This window comes from Prinia subflava, chromosome 2, assembly GCF_021018805.1.
Source record: "Prinia subflava isolate CZ2003 ecotype Zambia chromosome 2, Cam_Psub_1.2, whole genome shotgun sequence".
NCBI lineage: Eukaryota > Metazoa > Chordata > Aves > Passeriformes > Cisticolidae > Prinia > Prinia subflava.
In genome coordinates this window covers 109504567-109520604 of record NC_086248.1, presented here as the reverse complement: position 1 = coordinate 109520604, position 16038 = coordinate 109504567, and the positions used below count along the sequence as shown (strand labels likewise).

The following is a 16038-nucleotide window of genomic DNA, read 5'->3' as shown; positions in this document are numbered from 1 at the left end:
AGACGACAGCAAACCCTCCAGCATATTTGCTTCCAGCATAATACAAAATTCTCAATCTACTTCTAGCTGGAAAATGAAATCAGTCTGTGAATTTCTTGTCACAAAACTGAATCTGAATGTCCACGAGCCTTGCAAAAACCCAGTTTAGGGATTAATTTGTGTTTGTTGTTGCTTTGGGTGATAGATTTGTGCAGCAAAATTTTCTTGGCTTGCTCCATATGATTCAGCAGAAGTACAGCTTCTCTCTATTTCTTTTCCTTTCCTTTCTTTCCTCCTGGGGATGTTGATGAAATCTTGTCTTTTTCAGTCTTTTCCTAGCAGCAAGTGAAACCTGTGAGCTTCCAAACAGTTCTCTGAGCTTTATCTGTCTTCTGACAGATTTAGAATGAAACAAGTTCAATCAAATGCCAGGTTTCATTGATTGTGCTGTGCAAAAGTCTTGTACCTGAGTAACGCAGAAACTGAAAAAAAACATCTAGAGAGGTGTGAGTCTGTCATTGCATAATTTATGAACCATTTGACAGAATAATTCCTTTGATTATTTGATAATCTGATTTTCAAGGCTCTGCTCAATTGCTTACTGAATTTGTGTAATATCAAAGTATTCATGTTGTTTTATCAGTAAAACAGTTTTGTATGGATAAGAGCTGTCTGCGAGAGAGGAGTGCTTCTGAGAAGAGTTCCTAGACAATATAGCTGGAGGTCTAGGTGCTCATTGAGACTGAGCCATTTCTTAGCTGTTTCTATCAGTTCACTTGGGGAACGCCTTAGACTGCAACCCTGTGTCTCTGTTTTCATGCTGCTTAGTGAAAAGCAGAGGGGAGGATTGGAGGTTCTGCTGGTTTTTTGGGGTTTTTTTTCTATTATTACCTTCCTTCAGGGCACTTTTGGGCACGTACTCTGTTAATCATTAGCTGTTAGCGACAGTCTCGCTGCCTTCCAAGGGGTTTGTGAAGAGCAGCTTGTTCTTGTTGGGTTTGTCAGGAATATGCTGCTGGATTGAGTAGGTCTTTCAAGTAGAATCCTTTCAAATGGGTTGATATAATGATGCAGCTCAAACTCTAGTTTTTGTGAAAATACCCTGGTTAATTTTGAACATATAACATAGAGAGTAGCAAAAACTGTCAGGCTGCAACTGTACTGCCTGTTGTAGTTTTTTCTTATGTATTTAGATGGTATTACTGACACAACTGAAACTGTTTGCTAAACTTTATTCACTCTCTGATCTGGAGAATTATACCATGCCTCTCTTGTGCTTCGTGAGGCAGCTTTTGAGTAGGATATTTCAGGTTTTTTCTCTCTTTGGTAACCACTGGGAGAATGAATAGGGAAATGCGAATTTTGCAGCACAGTAAGAATATTTTGTTTATTTTGGCATTGCTGTATTCATCAAATGAGCGATTCATTATCTAAATGGGATTGAGATACAGATGACTCTTATCTGTTGCAATCTGCAACAAAGGAAGCGTCTGAAAACTTTCCCCCTTTGTATCTAGTAACAATTGTTACACATATATTTATGGCTTTTAGTTTCTGTAGCTACTCTAGAGGAGTAAAAGAGCAGAAATGCTGTGCTGAGCTTTGTGCTCCCATGGAAGAAGGGGCACATTTGCCAGTGACACCAGTGTGATCCAGCAATGTGTGCCTGCAGCCTGGAAAACCAACTGCATCTGTGGGCAGGAGGTGGACATGAGGGAGAGAGTCCAGAGGAAGGCTGGACAGATGCTCAGAGTGCTGGAGTGCCTCTCCCATGAGGGAGGCTGAGGGAGCTGCCTGGGGAAGAGGAGGCTCTGGGGAGACCTTGGGCACCTTCCAGTACCTAAAGGGGCTCCAAGAGAGCTGGAGAGGGACTTTTTACAATGGCAGGGAGTGACAGGACAGGGGAGAATGGCTTTAAATTGACAGAGGGTAGGCTTAGGTTAGATCCAAGGAAGAGGTTCTTCCCTGTGAGGTTGCTGAGGCACTGGCACAGTGGCCTAGGGAAGCTGTGGCTGCATCAGCCCCACAAGTGTTCAAGGCCAGGTTGTACAGAGCTTGGAGCAGCCTGGTCTAGTGGAAGGCAGCCCTCCCATGGCAGGGAATTTGGAATGAGATGAGCTTTAAGGTCCTTCCAACCCAAACCATTCTGTGATTCTAAACCCAACCTTAAGGTTAGCATTTTTACAATCTACAAGAGGCATTTTTTGTTTAAGGGTCTTGTTTTAGTATTTGTTTATCATGTTCCTGCTAATGATCCTTCAGACTCAATATGATGAAAATAATACAGTGTTTCTCAGTTAAAAATGACTTGACTTTAGAAGAAAGAAAACTAATTTCTCTGGCCTGTGCACCTGGTAGTACAGTTACTAAATATGTTTCTAAATGCCTCTTGTTCCATAGTCACAGTGAGATCTTCCTGTAAAGCTCTCTTCACTGCTGTAATGTAAATATATTTTAAAAACTGTCTCTGCAACACAACATACAGAAAGCTCCATCTTAAAAAAGAGAATTGTCAATTCCTCTAGAGAGCCTAAAGCAAGAAAGCTCAAGCCAAAAAAAAAAATATTAGACATGCCTGCATGACAGAAATCAATAAAATACAATCTCTTGTGGTTTAATATGAAAATAAACACAAAGAAGTGGCTTTCAGGAAAAATATTGAGCTGCAGGCATAGAATTGAAGATGTCAAGAGAAGACTGAAAGCAGAAGATGTTGTCCAGTTTACTGTAGGACATATTTCAGAACCAAAGCCAGGTATCATAGTGTTGGAGGGTAAGCTATCTGGTCATGTCTGAAAAGCAAAATTCAATATGAGAATGTGAGTAATGTGAGTGAGAGTGGGAAGAAAAAGCACTCTTCTCATGGGTGCCAAACTTTGGGACACATTTGTAAAGCATTTGATTAATTAATGCTTGTCTATAATTGGTTAAAATGCTGTGAATCATAAAAAGAATTGAAGATATGGTTTTGTGTGGTTAATTTTTTCTCTGTTGAATTTATTATTTTCTGTTGTACTTAACTGTAGGTTCTACTGGATGTTAATGATGTTTTCATATTTGTGTTGTGCGCTGCTGTCAGCAGTGCAGGTACTCTGAATCTGTTTGGCTGTATACTCCACATTTTCCAGGAAATTTTAAATTTTCTTTAAAACTGCTGCTGAACACTACATATCCTAGTCTTATGTCCTCTATGGAAAAAAAATCGAAACAGAGCTTTAGCAGGATTTTAAATACTTAAATTAATCCCTGTACATTCAAATCTAACTCCAATTTTATCTTTAAATCAGAGAATAAATAAGGAGACCTTTACTTTAAAGTTCAGTTTTTTTGATAGTACCAGCAATGTAAAATAATTGCAAGTTAATGTATTGCAGGGTTTTATTTAAATAGGTAGAGCAGCACAATTTCCATTCTGATTGCACCTGAAGGCTCATTCATATGTGCTGTAACTCATTGTAAATTCGCTGTAAAAAAAATGAAAAAAACTGGGTTTTTTAGCTTTCCCATTTTCCTGAGTTACTAAAACTTGTGTAGTTGGAGCAGCATGACTCTTACACAGACTCAGTGAAGCAGTGTTTTTGGGGAAAGATGTTGTTCTAGAAAGCACTTGATAGATGGGAATTACAAAATTACTGACATGTAATCTATCCCCAAATTCTTGAAATTGTAAAACACATCCCTGTTTTCTCCCCTGCCCTAAGTAACCCTGTTGGTTCAATACCGTGTTGGCTTTTTCACAAGTGTGTCTTTGAGATTTCCATGTCTATGTGGGTCTTGCTTAGGAAGCATTTAGCTTCAAGTGCTTGATCAATACATTTTATTGTACTTGGAAACCAATCTCTATTCTTACCCCCCATCCTGACTCTCGAGAGCAGTACTAAATATGGTATTGCTCATGAAACTGATAGTAACAGTGGTCTTTCTGTACCCAGAGCTGCTTTCTCTCCTGCACATTCAAAATCCTTTGTGAAGCAAGCTCCTGAAAATGTGTCTGTTAAGTTTATTGCATTTGTTTAGTTACCTATCATTTTAAGCTTTTACCTAGTGGCAACAGCAGTAGTGGAAGGAAAATTTGTATGAGGCTTGCAGCTAGTTTTTAAGTCTATGATAAAGCAGCTAGTTCTAAAGTGTCTGTATGACTAGACACAAGTGGAAATGAATGTAAAACCTGTGACTATCCATCACTTACTGTTGGAGGGGGGCTAAGTCATTCCTTTTAAGCTTTCCATTTGCATACCTGCACTGCCTTTTCTCTGGTTTTATCACTTTAAATGATGCAGAAGGCTGTCTAACTTCTCCTTGTAATCAGTCCAGTTCGTTGTGAGAGTTAGCACTTTATATCTTCTAACAAATCACACTTGAAGGCATACTGCATGTTTGTTTGCAGGTGTATTTCTCTGTGACAGCTGTTCTTTAAGACCCTGAGATCTGGCATTAATTTTGAGTAGTCAGAAAGGCATCCATCTCGTCAGCAGTACAAATCATTGATGAGTTTTCATTATTAACATTTCTCAAAGGCAAGGGCGACTGAAATTTATGATATCAGTCAGCCACATGAGATGGGGATATGTCATAAATGCTGCCAGATGTCACTGAGATGAGTTCATGTGCAACAAGCAAATCTTCTTAGGGAGAGCTGTAAAGACTGCTGTGGCAAATCCCCTTCTCTGAGCCTGTTTCTGTTTCTTAAATCAAATGGTATTTGACTTCTCAGCGTGGAGTCCAAGTGGCCCGACTGGCACAGCAGCATCAGCAGGAGTGTGATTGAGCTGGGGCAAGGCTGTATGCAGCCATGGGGGAGACAGGGATGGATGCACAGCCCACCTTGTGCTATTGCAGGTACAGCCTTGACCTTGCTGGAAATCCCAGCAGGAAGATAATGAATCAAATCCCAAATCAGTTTTGAAAGAAAAATAAACCCTGCAGAGATCTCCAGAAAATAACTTTATAACCTTCTTGAGAAGTGGGATTTGAGTCGTACCTTTATAAAGATTGATTGATGTGCTGAACTTAGAAGACACCACCTTGCAAAACCAGCAAATGTTGCTATTTCTTTAAAGACCTAACCAAGACCTGAGGCTACATGAAGAAAGATTAATGTTTAGTTGGTAAAACTGTGACCTAAGAGCATAGGGAGTAGGTATTAAACTTGTCCTTTTAATCTCTAAGTTGGCACATAGCCTTGTCTTAGACGATGGTCTGCCATGCCACGCTGGTATTTTTCCCCCTGAGTGATGAACAAGGGAGCAAAATCAAGGTTGCAAAGATATGGTATGTTAGGAATTTTTCATGCTCATTTTCCCAACACATCTGCAACTCAAATATAATTGTTTTTATTTGGTTTTGACCAGTTTTACATCTAAGGCAATTATATCCTTTGGTTGATGTATGCTGTTTCTGCACTATCTTATTCTGCCTTTTTACAGCCTGCATATGAAACTTAAAATACTTTCTTTTCCATTTGGGCCACTTTTTGTCTGTCTCTCCTTCATTGGTAATCCTAAGAGCTATACAGATATTGTTTTCTATTTAGAAAGATGCCCTGGCTATGTTAGCTTCTGATTTTTATAAAAGATTAAAATCGCAAAACTGCATAATTTTATAGAAATATGCAAGGTTTGCATGAACTTTGTTACACCCTGTTGCTCATTTTCATAGGTATTCTTTATTTACATGTTATTGTACTGCTTATAATGGACCAAACAATGAAGTAATTTGTCAAATATTATATAGACTCTCGTTTATGGCTCTATTTTGGTATGCTATTATTCTGAGTAGTCTAGAATTGCTTTAAGGAAAATACTCCTGTAGTGCAAGGTAATCTCTTTGGCTGCATTTAATTTGATTTTTCTCGGTAGCAGGAAGCAAACTAAATGGAGTTAAAATTACATTGATAAACCACAGCCTCCACATCTCACCATAGCTCCAAAACTGCAGATTAAGTCGAGGTCATCTTGCTGGTTTAAAGGAGAAGAACTGATACGAGAGCTCTCAAAGTGTTTTGATGATGACAAATGATTGTTTGATGGGCAAGTGGGCATGATTCAAAGTGAGAAATCTTTGGTGTCCAATCCTATTTGGCCATTTTGCATCATCATAGGAAGGTTTCAGGGTGGTTCAGAGGGGAATTTCTCTTTTTGTGTTCTTGTCCCCCTGGAGTGGGACAGAGTGAGTTGAAATGTTCTTTGGAGAAACAGTTATGCCTGTCTGAGGAGGGCAACTTGCAAAAGATCTTCAAAGTTCAAAGAGAATTACCCAGAACTAAAGACAGCAGAGTTGTGAGAGCGTGTGTGTCCTGAGAAGATGCTCATTTATTGGTGAATACCAATTTTGGGGAGGGTTAGTCCCAGCATCCTGACTTGCAACAGAATTGCATATATTTATGGGAGGAGATGTAAGTGCTTGTGCTTCTTGGTACTAAGATAGATAGATGTAGATACAGCTATAGATGCATGGTGTTCCAGTGAGGTAAGTAGGGGATAAGCAAGGAATTGTAACCAGTCTAAGTGAAGTTGAGAGGTTGTCAAATTGCCTGCTTGGCAGGTGAACCCTTGGGAGGTCTCCAGTGCACTCTGACCTCAACAGGATGTGTGCTGGAGGGAAGAAACCAGACCTGGCTCACAGGGCTGCTGGCATTAAGGCCCAGCCAGCCAGAAATGAAAAGGTTAAACCAGTTCTGTGGTTAGGTAAATCTTTGGCATGGAGGAAAAGGGATGGACAGCAGAAAGAAAATAATGTTCTCATATTTGTGGGGCAAAGCAGGTTCTTTGAAGGGTAAAAGCTGTGCTGTGAAGGGACTAGAAACCAAATTGTGGCATAAAATGTGTACAGAAAATACCAGAGGGCAAAAACCACCAAAAAACCCCAAACCCCAAAACTCCAGTACATTGCTGTAATCTCTTGAATTTGTCAGAAGGGAAGTATTTGCCAAGCAATTTTTTAAAGATTTTTCAGAGTAGTCTTACCCAAGGAAGGAGGGAGATGCTCATTCCCTTGTGTGTGTTTGGAGATCCAGGCCCTGGTGCCTGTTGCAGCAAGGAGAGAAAACAACAGGGAGCTGTAAGCCTGGGAGCTGAGACACAGCAGGGATGAGACTCAAGCAGCTCCTTGGCTCTCAGAAACACCACAAAGACCTTGGGAGCAGAGTTTGCTCCCCTCAGAGACAGGGAAGCATTGACTATTGGGCTGGTGCTGCAGACCCCTCTGCAGAGACCCTTTCTGTAGGAAGAAAGTCTTTACATCCTTTTTCCTGTTCCTATTTCCCGGTCATTTGAGTATTCCTCAGTTTCGGAGGTTAATTACCATTGTTTGTTATAATAAATAGTGACTTTAGTTGCTGCTGTTCAGAATTTTCCAGGGAGTTCACTGCATTAGAAGGCTGATATGGGTTCACCTCTGAGCTTTGGCTAATCCTTGGATATGCTGCCTCTGGAGAATATCAAATCCCTCTCCCCTTCTGGAGGATTGCCAAGGGCCCAGTGGAGTAGGGAAAGGATTAGCTAGGTCATGCAGGAATGGAGAGAAACACAGCATTGAAACAGAGACAAGCTGGGAGCGGGGAGAAAAACATGTTGGGACAGATGGAAAAAGTAAAGAGAAAGTATTAGAAATGGAAGAGGAAAAGTAGGTGACAAGCTGAATATCTAGAAAATAATTCCCTGGCTATTCTCATTCCCTGATAATTGATAGTGGAAAATAATGTCTCTGATCCTTCTGTCCTGTGAGGACGTGACTTAGCTGTAACATACATGTTGGGAGAGCACTGAAGGGTTTACGCAATGGAGGACTGTGTTACTATTTTGTTTAAAGAAGAGAAAGTTTAGAGGTTTCTTCACTTAACCTTAAATAGTTTGAGCTATATCAGCTGAAACTATGACTTAGATGTTTTTGTATGTTTTGTTGTTTTCATTCTTAGTGCCTAGTATATCAAATGATTTATCTTTGATCTCCATTTGATTGTTTTCAGAATTTATAAAGCAGCATTTAATCTGTCCAGTAAATGTTAACTTTTTACCTTTGCCTACTGCTTTCTTATTGTGTAGTAAAGGTACTTAATTTCAGACAAAATATAAATAAAAATTAAATAAGTTAAAAAGTTAAGCTTGTGGTGGTTTGGGTTGGTTTGGGGTTTTTTTTCACATTGAAAAATCCCTAAATACTTGGTGCAAGTTCCTAGTTAAAAATACAGCTTCTGTCTAGTTTCTTTAGACTCTGGGAGTCTTAGTAGGTCTTGAGAAATTGAGGCTTAAGTTACTTTGTTTAAACTTCAAAAACTAAAAGTAGGAGTTTTATCTTTCATTAATCCCTGCAAAATCAAGTCAGGTGCAGCCACAGTGGCTGCAAAACCGTGCCGCGTTCTTCTTTGATTTTTCTCATCTGTGACAGATTTCTGGTACAAAGGATCAAAAGTCAGACCTACTTTTTGAAAAAGGAGAAAATGTAAAAGTAACATGAGAATTAAAGATGACTGACTTTTTAATTTTAATAGTTAGCATTTCCTTAATTTTCTTTTTTCCGCCTTTTCCCCCCATTTAAATGTATCAAAATATTGAAGTACAAAGAGAATTTGGGATGAAAGGTTAAAGATGACTCAGCCTCCATCAATGTCTGCCCTGTTTTTCTTCTTTAAAAAAGTCTTTAACCTTATTGTAGGCACTAAATCATAGACTGTAAAAGCCAAAAATAATGAGATGTTTCAATCCTGTAGATTTTTGCTTGATGTTGGAAAATGGAACTTTTTTTAATGTTTAGGGAGCATAACACTTGGAACAATTTCATATTTCAGAAGTGACAAGCCTACATGGCCATATTACGTGGTGTTTTACTTTGGTCCGCTGTATGTTGAAATATCATCTGCAAAGGATTGTACAAGAGGTTTCATTAACATTTTCTGTTCTGTTGTACCATAAAACCCCTGAACTGAATTAAATCCAGCAGGTCCCCGAGCAGACATAATGTCAGTGAGGAGTCTCCAACAGATTATAGTAGAAATTAAAGGACACCCTTCAAATGAGGATGACTATTTTTCATAAAGGTTCTGAAATGAGAGTGCACCCCATCCCAGGCAGAGCATTTCAGGCTATTGGAGCCTTCATTTTCACTCTCTTGGCTTCCCAAAGGCCACTCTCCAAACAGCAGCTCTCCCTGGGGCTCAGTAGTTGCAGACCATGAAGTATGGTTTCACATTAAAACGTTTGCTTCCATATAGATATTAGGTATGTGCTGTTCCCAGAATCTTACAGTCAGAGTTGTATGTAGGATGGAATAGGTGACAAAAAAAAAAGGTCACTTGCTGTTTGCCATCTGCTCTTCCCAGCATTAAACACCTGCCAAAAACCAGTCTCCTGACTGGAATGTGAGAGGAGAGGAACCCATTCAGCTTTTTAAAGTTTACTAGAATAACGTGTACTGGCTATGGAGCACCTCCCGCTTGAGGGCTGAACCTAATACTGTCTAAATTTGATGGTACTAACTCAGAAATACTCCATTGTGGCAGGTAAGTATCCTTACAGATAATATTGCTGAGACAGGCAAATAACATGCCTTTAAGTCATACTAGACTCAGAAATAAAACATGGCCTTTATTTATTGTAAAGAAATCAGGGGGTAAATTGCAAATGACTGTTTGCCTCTTTCCACAGCTGCTACTGCCTAGCAACGATTGCCAGGTAGGATAAACATCATTAACCGTAGAAAGTTTCATGTCTAAAAGACATTAGGAGTGTTGCTATGCAGTCTTGAGGTCTCTCTGTACTGTTTTAAAATACATCCTCTGGCTTTGCCTTTTGGGTCTAAGCATAAGTCCCAGCCTTGCCCATGGTACAAGTATGCACACTCCTGTGGATATAATGAAATTTGGATTGCAGCAATGCAGGGATTAATTTTAGTAGGGAGATGCTCCTGCTGTCAAAATAAAAATTAGAAATCTTGCATGCTACATGCAGAAGCTTCTCAGGAAATCATTCAAGCCCTCTCTTCCTATCAGGCTGGGGAATATGCCTCTTAATTTCCCCTGACAGAAAATACATCACCTCATCAGCAGCCCTAGAAAATGACAAAACATCCCTGCCAAAAAAGACTGCCTGCCAAATGCTTCCATTGCCACTGCAGGAAGTGGGACAGGGAAGGGAGGGGTGTGCTTCAGAAATTCCATGGAAGGAGAATAATTCACCTTGCTTCCTGTCGAGTTCCACTGTTACACCTTACATTGTCGCAAAATGTTCATCTCGTATTTAAGGTGAGACCCTTGAAAAATTAATTTGAGCCCGAGGGTACACAGATATTTAATTCTGAAAGAATAATTTATACTCCTGAATCTCGATAGCATGAAATTCCCTTACAATGTTGGAGCCAAGGCAAACATCTTGATGCAAAATCCATACCTGCAAGATCTCCTACATATTTCAATGCTAGAACAAATGCTGCTCACTCACATCCTGTGCTGTGTGCATTAACCTGTAACAGTGATTATCTCCACTGAAGTTACTGTACAGTTTCATAAAGGTGCTGTAGCACCACTAATAGCAAAATTTGAATTGATTGAAATATTTGCTACTGCACTTTGGCTTAAATGAGTAAACTATTTTAAATCAACCTCAAAATTCTATCGAACCTTACTTTGCTGATTCTCACACAATTACTTTCAGAGTCTGTATATCAAAGAGTACATTAGGACAGAGGATTTTTAGAGACAGTTACTGTAACATTTATCAATCTACTTCAGTATATTTGTGTTGCTGAGCTTTTTTAATTAAAGAGTTTTTAAAAAGTCTCTTTCTCATTTTGGTGGGCATTAGACTGTGGGCATGTAGTGGAGTAGAACCCATCGAAATAACTGAGTTGCTGAAGTGATGATGAAATTTGTGGCTGGAGCATTTTCTGTCACATAGATGGGTGGTTGTTTGTTGTGTGATGGAAATGGTCTTTGTACTTTATTTGTGAGATAGCCATCTGCCAATCATTAAGCTGAAAGAGGAGCCAGGGAAAGTGTGGGACACAAATGTTCCAGCAGGCCTGAGGTTTGTATAACTTCTGTATCTGGCCCCACAGAGATGCTGTCTGCAGTAATTGATTAGTCCTTTATGACATACCTCTGCAGCATGAAAAATCCCTCCAAGTGACATGTGTGTATAAATAGGTATGTTCTGTACACATACTGGCAACACTGGCATACCACAAACATATTAACTTCATATATATGTCAAGAATAGTTTGGCACATTGACATTCTGGTGGCTTTTATTACATACAAAGTATTCAGATCCCCACTTCTTGGCTTGCAATAAACTCATGATTTTCATGTAGGGACATGTTATGACTCTGAACATTGCAGAGCAAAAGCTGAGACCTTTGTCTTGCACATTAAATTCATGGCTTTAGTAAGGACTTTGATTGGTTTGGTTTCAGAGATATGTGCATGGTAGTGATTTGGGAGTTAAGAAGTATTAAACAATGTGAGTAGCTACTTCTGTTTGAAAGTTCAACAAAACACATTGGTTTTATAAAATACAACTTGTTTTCTTCCAAGGTATATCCAGAAAGCTTAGGAAAACAACTTGCTCATCCCAAAGTTAGGTAGAATTAGTCCCCAGATTCCTGTTCAAATGGAACTTAATTTGGATAAAGAAATCACTCCTGACTTTAGCTGTAAGACCTTGCTTTGACTCCACAGAGTAGGTCTGAGGATGCTGTAGTGGTAGATTCGTTGTCCAAAATGGTTTTTAATAGACACTGTTTTAAAATTCTATAATGGAAGTATTTATTAGCAAATAAATATAAAAAACCATCTCCCTACAGCCAGGAGGGGATTGTGGTGGTAGTTGTTTTACCTTGCTTGTTCCTGGTAGTGACCTCATGCAGTACCCTTTAATGAAATACAATTTCCGCAGATGTGGGATTTTGAAAACGTTAGCACTTTTACTGGTGTATAGGTGAAGAAGTGAGTAACGCAGTGAAAATAAGTCCCCAGGACATTATTGTATGATACTGGTTGCTTGTGTACTGTTTGTCCTGCCAACATGAAGAAGCAGGCACACTGAGAAGAATGTGATTGGAGAAATTTGAGGAATATAATTGGGACATACTGGCAAGACTGATGGAGGGCAGACATCTCTTCCATCTCCTCTGGTGCCCCACATCACTTTTATCATTTTAAGATGTCTAGACATTTCTTTAAAGTTATTGAAGTTGGAGTTGAACCAGAGAGTGGGAATAAATTATTTGCATTGCAGAATTCCTCTGTATTTTAAAGATGCTTACATTTGATGCTAATAATGGAGCTCCTCATTTAAATCAGTATATGTCTGCTCCTTGTAACCAGCCATAAATTCTCTGCAGTCCTGAATGTGCTGACAGACTAGAAAATGATGCATCTTTTTTATTGGTCCAGTATCATCAAACAACCTTGGGGAATTAATGCAGGAGGCAGTTTTACACAGGGATTTCACCTGCAAAAGAACTCCAGCCATGCTAGTGGGAGGTTGCATTATTCTGTGTCATGATGTGAGTGCTGGGAAAAAAATGGGTTTGATTTAGCTTCAAGTGCAAACTCCAATTATGGGGAGAGGGCCTGCTTTCTCCTGCATTGTTCCCAGCAGTGGCTTAGCAGAGCCGAGTTCAGTGGTACTTGTTACCAACTCTTGAGTCTTTTGTGTGTTTTCCAGATATAGCTGGCTTTAATTAGTTCAAGCATTTTATTTATTGGTATAAAAAAAAAGGGGAAGCAGTTCCCTCTCTCCCTCCCTTGCTCTCTCTCTCTTCTCTCCCCATCCGGCTTTTCCCCCATAGGATGAAAATAGAAATGAGGAGACAGCTTTAAACACTGTCTGGAAGAACTAAAAGTAGAGATCTGAGTAGTTGTTTTTAGTAGTTGTGCCACTGCCTTGTTCTCATTTTCAGTGTGATAAAGCAGGATTTTGCCTGCATGTGTGAATTCTCAGAAACTAAAGCTGTCAGCTTCCAGCGTGGACACACATTTGAATGGCACTGAGCTACAGCTGATTTACAAGAAGTGGTAGCTCAGGGCACAACAAAAGCTTCATGTCATGTGTTGGCTGGAGTCCAGAATGCATCTCCCAGAGCATGACTTCAGTGATAGTTCTTAGATCCAACGATCTTCTATTAATGATAGAACATAAGTAAAACCAAACAAATTACACTACCATTCAATTGGAGACCACAGATTTTAGGGGACTAAATGGAGTCTTTTAAGATACCCATTCCTGCAGGAATTGTTCTTGCTCCCTATTTAACACTATCGCATCACATTTGGATTGCAAGGTTTTAATATTTATGTGGGCACAAAGTGGCAGTCCAATTCCTAAATTTTCTTCCAGTCACTCTCTAATGACAAAATGAATTATCTTAGCAATTCTACAGAGCAGATCACAATAACCTCAGTAGAAATGTATATAATGTGATATTTACTAATAGCATATAGTGCAGCTCATGAATATTTAGCAGTTTCTTCTTCCTAGTTGCTTTGTAGTTTAAACAGAATTTTCTCATTTGAGCTTGTCACTTCTGGTGCTGATTCATCCTTTAATGTCTTTCAGGTGGCCACTTTAGAATTCCCTCCAAAGAAACTCTTTGGGAACAAGGATGAACGAGTGATTGCAGAGCGACGGTGTCACTTAGAGGTAACACCAACTTTTTAACAGGCTTCTGCTGTGTGTTTTGGTGGAGTACTCCCTGCTTGCCCAACACAAACCATTGCCATGTGATCAGCATTAAATAGCCTGTTTGTAAGTGTCCAAGTTACTTGCTGCCTTGTTTAACACAGGAGATGGCAGCAGTACATTGCAAAGTAAGGAAACATCTCTCAAAAGCTAAATTACTCCTAGTCTAGAAAAAAAATGAACTCTTAGAGATGTTCATAGGAGATAGATTTGTTTAAGGGGGAAAGGTGGTGGGTGAGGTAAGTGTTCACTGTAGACAGCTGTTCTGTGCAAGACAAGATTAACAAAAATACTGCTACTTTAAATGCAATCTGTTAGTTGGAGATTTGCTATTTTATCATAGTATATCCAAATAGCTCATGACAGAAGAAAAGCGATATTTAGGAATCTTTGAATTTTATTTTGTAACCCAGCTTTGTGAACATATTCTTTTTCTTTCAATTAATTTTAAAAAGTAATTTTTGTGGACAAGGTTAAGGAGTTTGAGGATTTGAGTTACTTTGCTAGTTCTACAGAGGTGCGTAGATGGCAATTTTTTTAACTCCTGTCACACATTAGGTCTTTATATTTCTATGTTAATGCATGTTTTACTGCAGCCCAGGGGCAGAAGGTGAGATTTTGGGAAAGAAGAGGAGGCATGATCAAAGACTAAACTGTACGCCCTGCAACTATATTGTAGCAACATGGGGATTACTTCATCATGCAAGTCATTAAGAATTATATTCTTTGTAGAGGTAAAATGAAATTAGGTAGAGCTTTAGAGAAATTAATATAAAAGTAGATTGCTTACAACTGGAATCTTTTCTTAGGCAGTTTGAATTTTTTCTATATACTTCACCTTTTCCTTGATCTACCAACAAAACATCCTCTCACTGATTGCTGATGTGAGGCTGTCTTACACGAAGCACAAAATGAATTTTTTTTTCTTTCACATCCTTGATAGATCACATAAGGCATGCCCATATTCCAGTCCAGTACTCAATTTGTATGTTTTTATACCAGTAAAAATTTTAATCCCTTTAATCTTTCTGACCTTTCATTGGTTTACTAACAGATTTTATTGTAATGATTATAATGTTAAACTGCAGTGTATAGTGATGCTTTGATTGTGGCCATGTAGTGCTTACAGCTCTATAGCCAGATTTTAATTTAAAATTATATTGTATGTATTTTAACTAAATTAGGTCATTAAAACTTTGTTACCTACATATTTTGCAAGCATAAGACTATAAGACAGCTGTTCATATGAATGTGTCTTGCCACATGCCCCTTGGCCATTCCCCTCAGTAGTCCTGACAGCTCAGGGTGTTGAGGAACTGAAGATCCCCTGAGGCTAAGGGCAGGTTAGATAAAGAGGATGAGGAGCCAAGCAAATGTTACTATCCCTGCCGTGAGAAATTCTATGCAGCAAGCTGATCAAAACCTCCTGATGTCTAGATCTCTATAATCATGCTATTTTCTTTTCACTGCATATTTTGCAGTGGTTTGCTCTGGCTGCTCACACAGCTGCAGCCTCCTTGGTGAAGAGTGAGGGAAGCCACCTAAGCAGTGATGATTTCCAGTCATGTAATGTTTTTAAGGCTCAAAGAACATCCAGAGTTGTGCTGTGAGAGTGGCAGTGATGCTGCAGTAGTGGCAGATGGCCCAGACACCAGTGCTGTTTCAAAGCCTGGCCGTTCATGCCTTGTGGCATTCGGTCCTGTGTGAGCCTTGAGCATGTGTCAGTGGAATAACTGGAAAGCAGTAAAGGGAGGGATTGTCTCTGTGAGCAACTTGGGTCCTTGGCTTTTGGTCTGTAGCGTGTTTCTCCCCTGGGAATTTGGTCAGGTGGAAGGTGAGAGTGTTAAACCTTGGTGTCAAGCAGAAACATGGCTTGTGTTCAGTTGTCTTTCACTCCTGATCCTGTTCCTTGATTTGATGAAAACCCTTTGCAATCTTTTTCAGGCTTCTCAGGTGATGTGCTGGTATAGCTGTAGTAGGGTATAAAAGCTTGTTTGGTTGTTCCACTTCCTTTGTCAAGAGCTAGTAGCTAATTCAGTAATGTTAGAAAAGGTAAAGCTCACCTAGCAGACCAACACAAGTGTATATTTTTATTCAGCATCTGAGCTAATTTTATTAACATAATAAGTGACATAATAATAAACAAATGACAGCCTGAAATAACCAGTCCAATAATTGTTCTGAACAAATATTCTGTTAGGTAAGGTTATTAGTGGAGCGATCACCCTAGTGGTGGTGATCAAGAAATTGCTCTGCTCTTCAGTTTTTACACTGGGTAAATGCATCATGCATCTTGAATAGGCTGCAAATCCACATCATTTCTCGTGAACTTCTTGCACTGAAATAGCTTTGGGTAGTTCAGTGCTTCCCACAGGTCATCTCTT

General features: G+C 39.3%; 1 protein-coding gene across 1 annotated transcript in view; it reads left to right on the top strand.

Moving 5' to 3' along the window:
• Window positions 1-16038, top strand: part of KIF16B (kinesin family member 16B) — a 128268-nt gene that overhangs the window by 100080 nt on the left and 12150 nt on the right. Inside the window, exon 25 of the mRNA XM_063391547.1 lies at window positions 13532-13615. Within this exon, the coding sequence (XP_063247617.1) occupies window positions 13532-13615 (84 nt within the window). The remainder of the gene's footprint in view (window positions 1-13531; window positions 13616-16038) is intronic.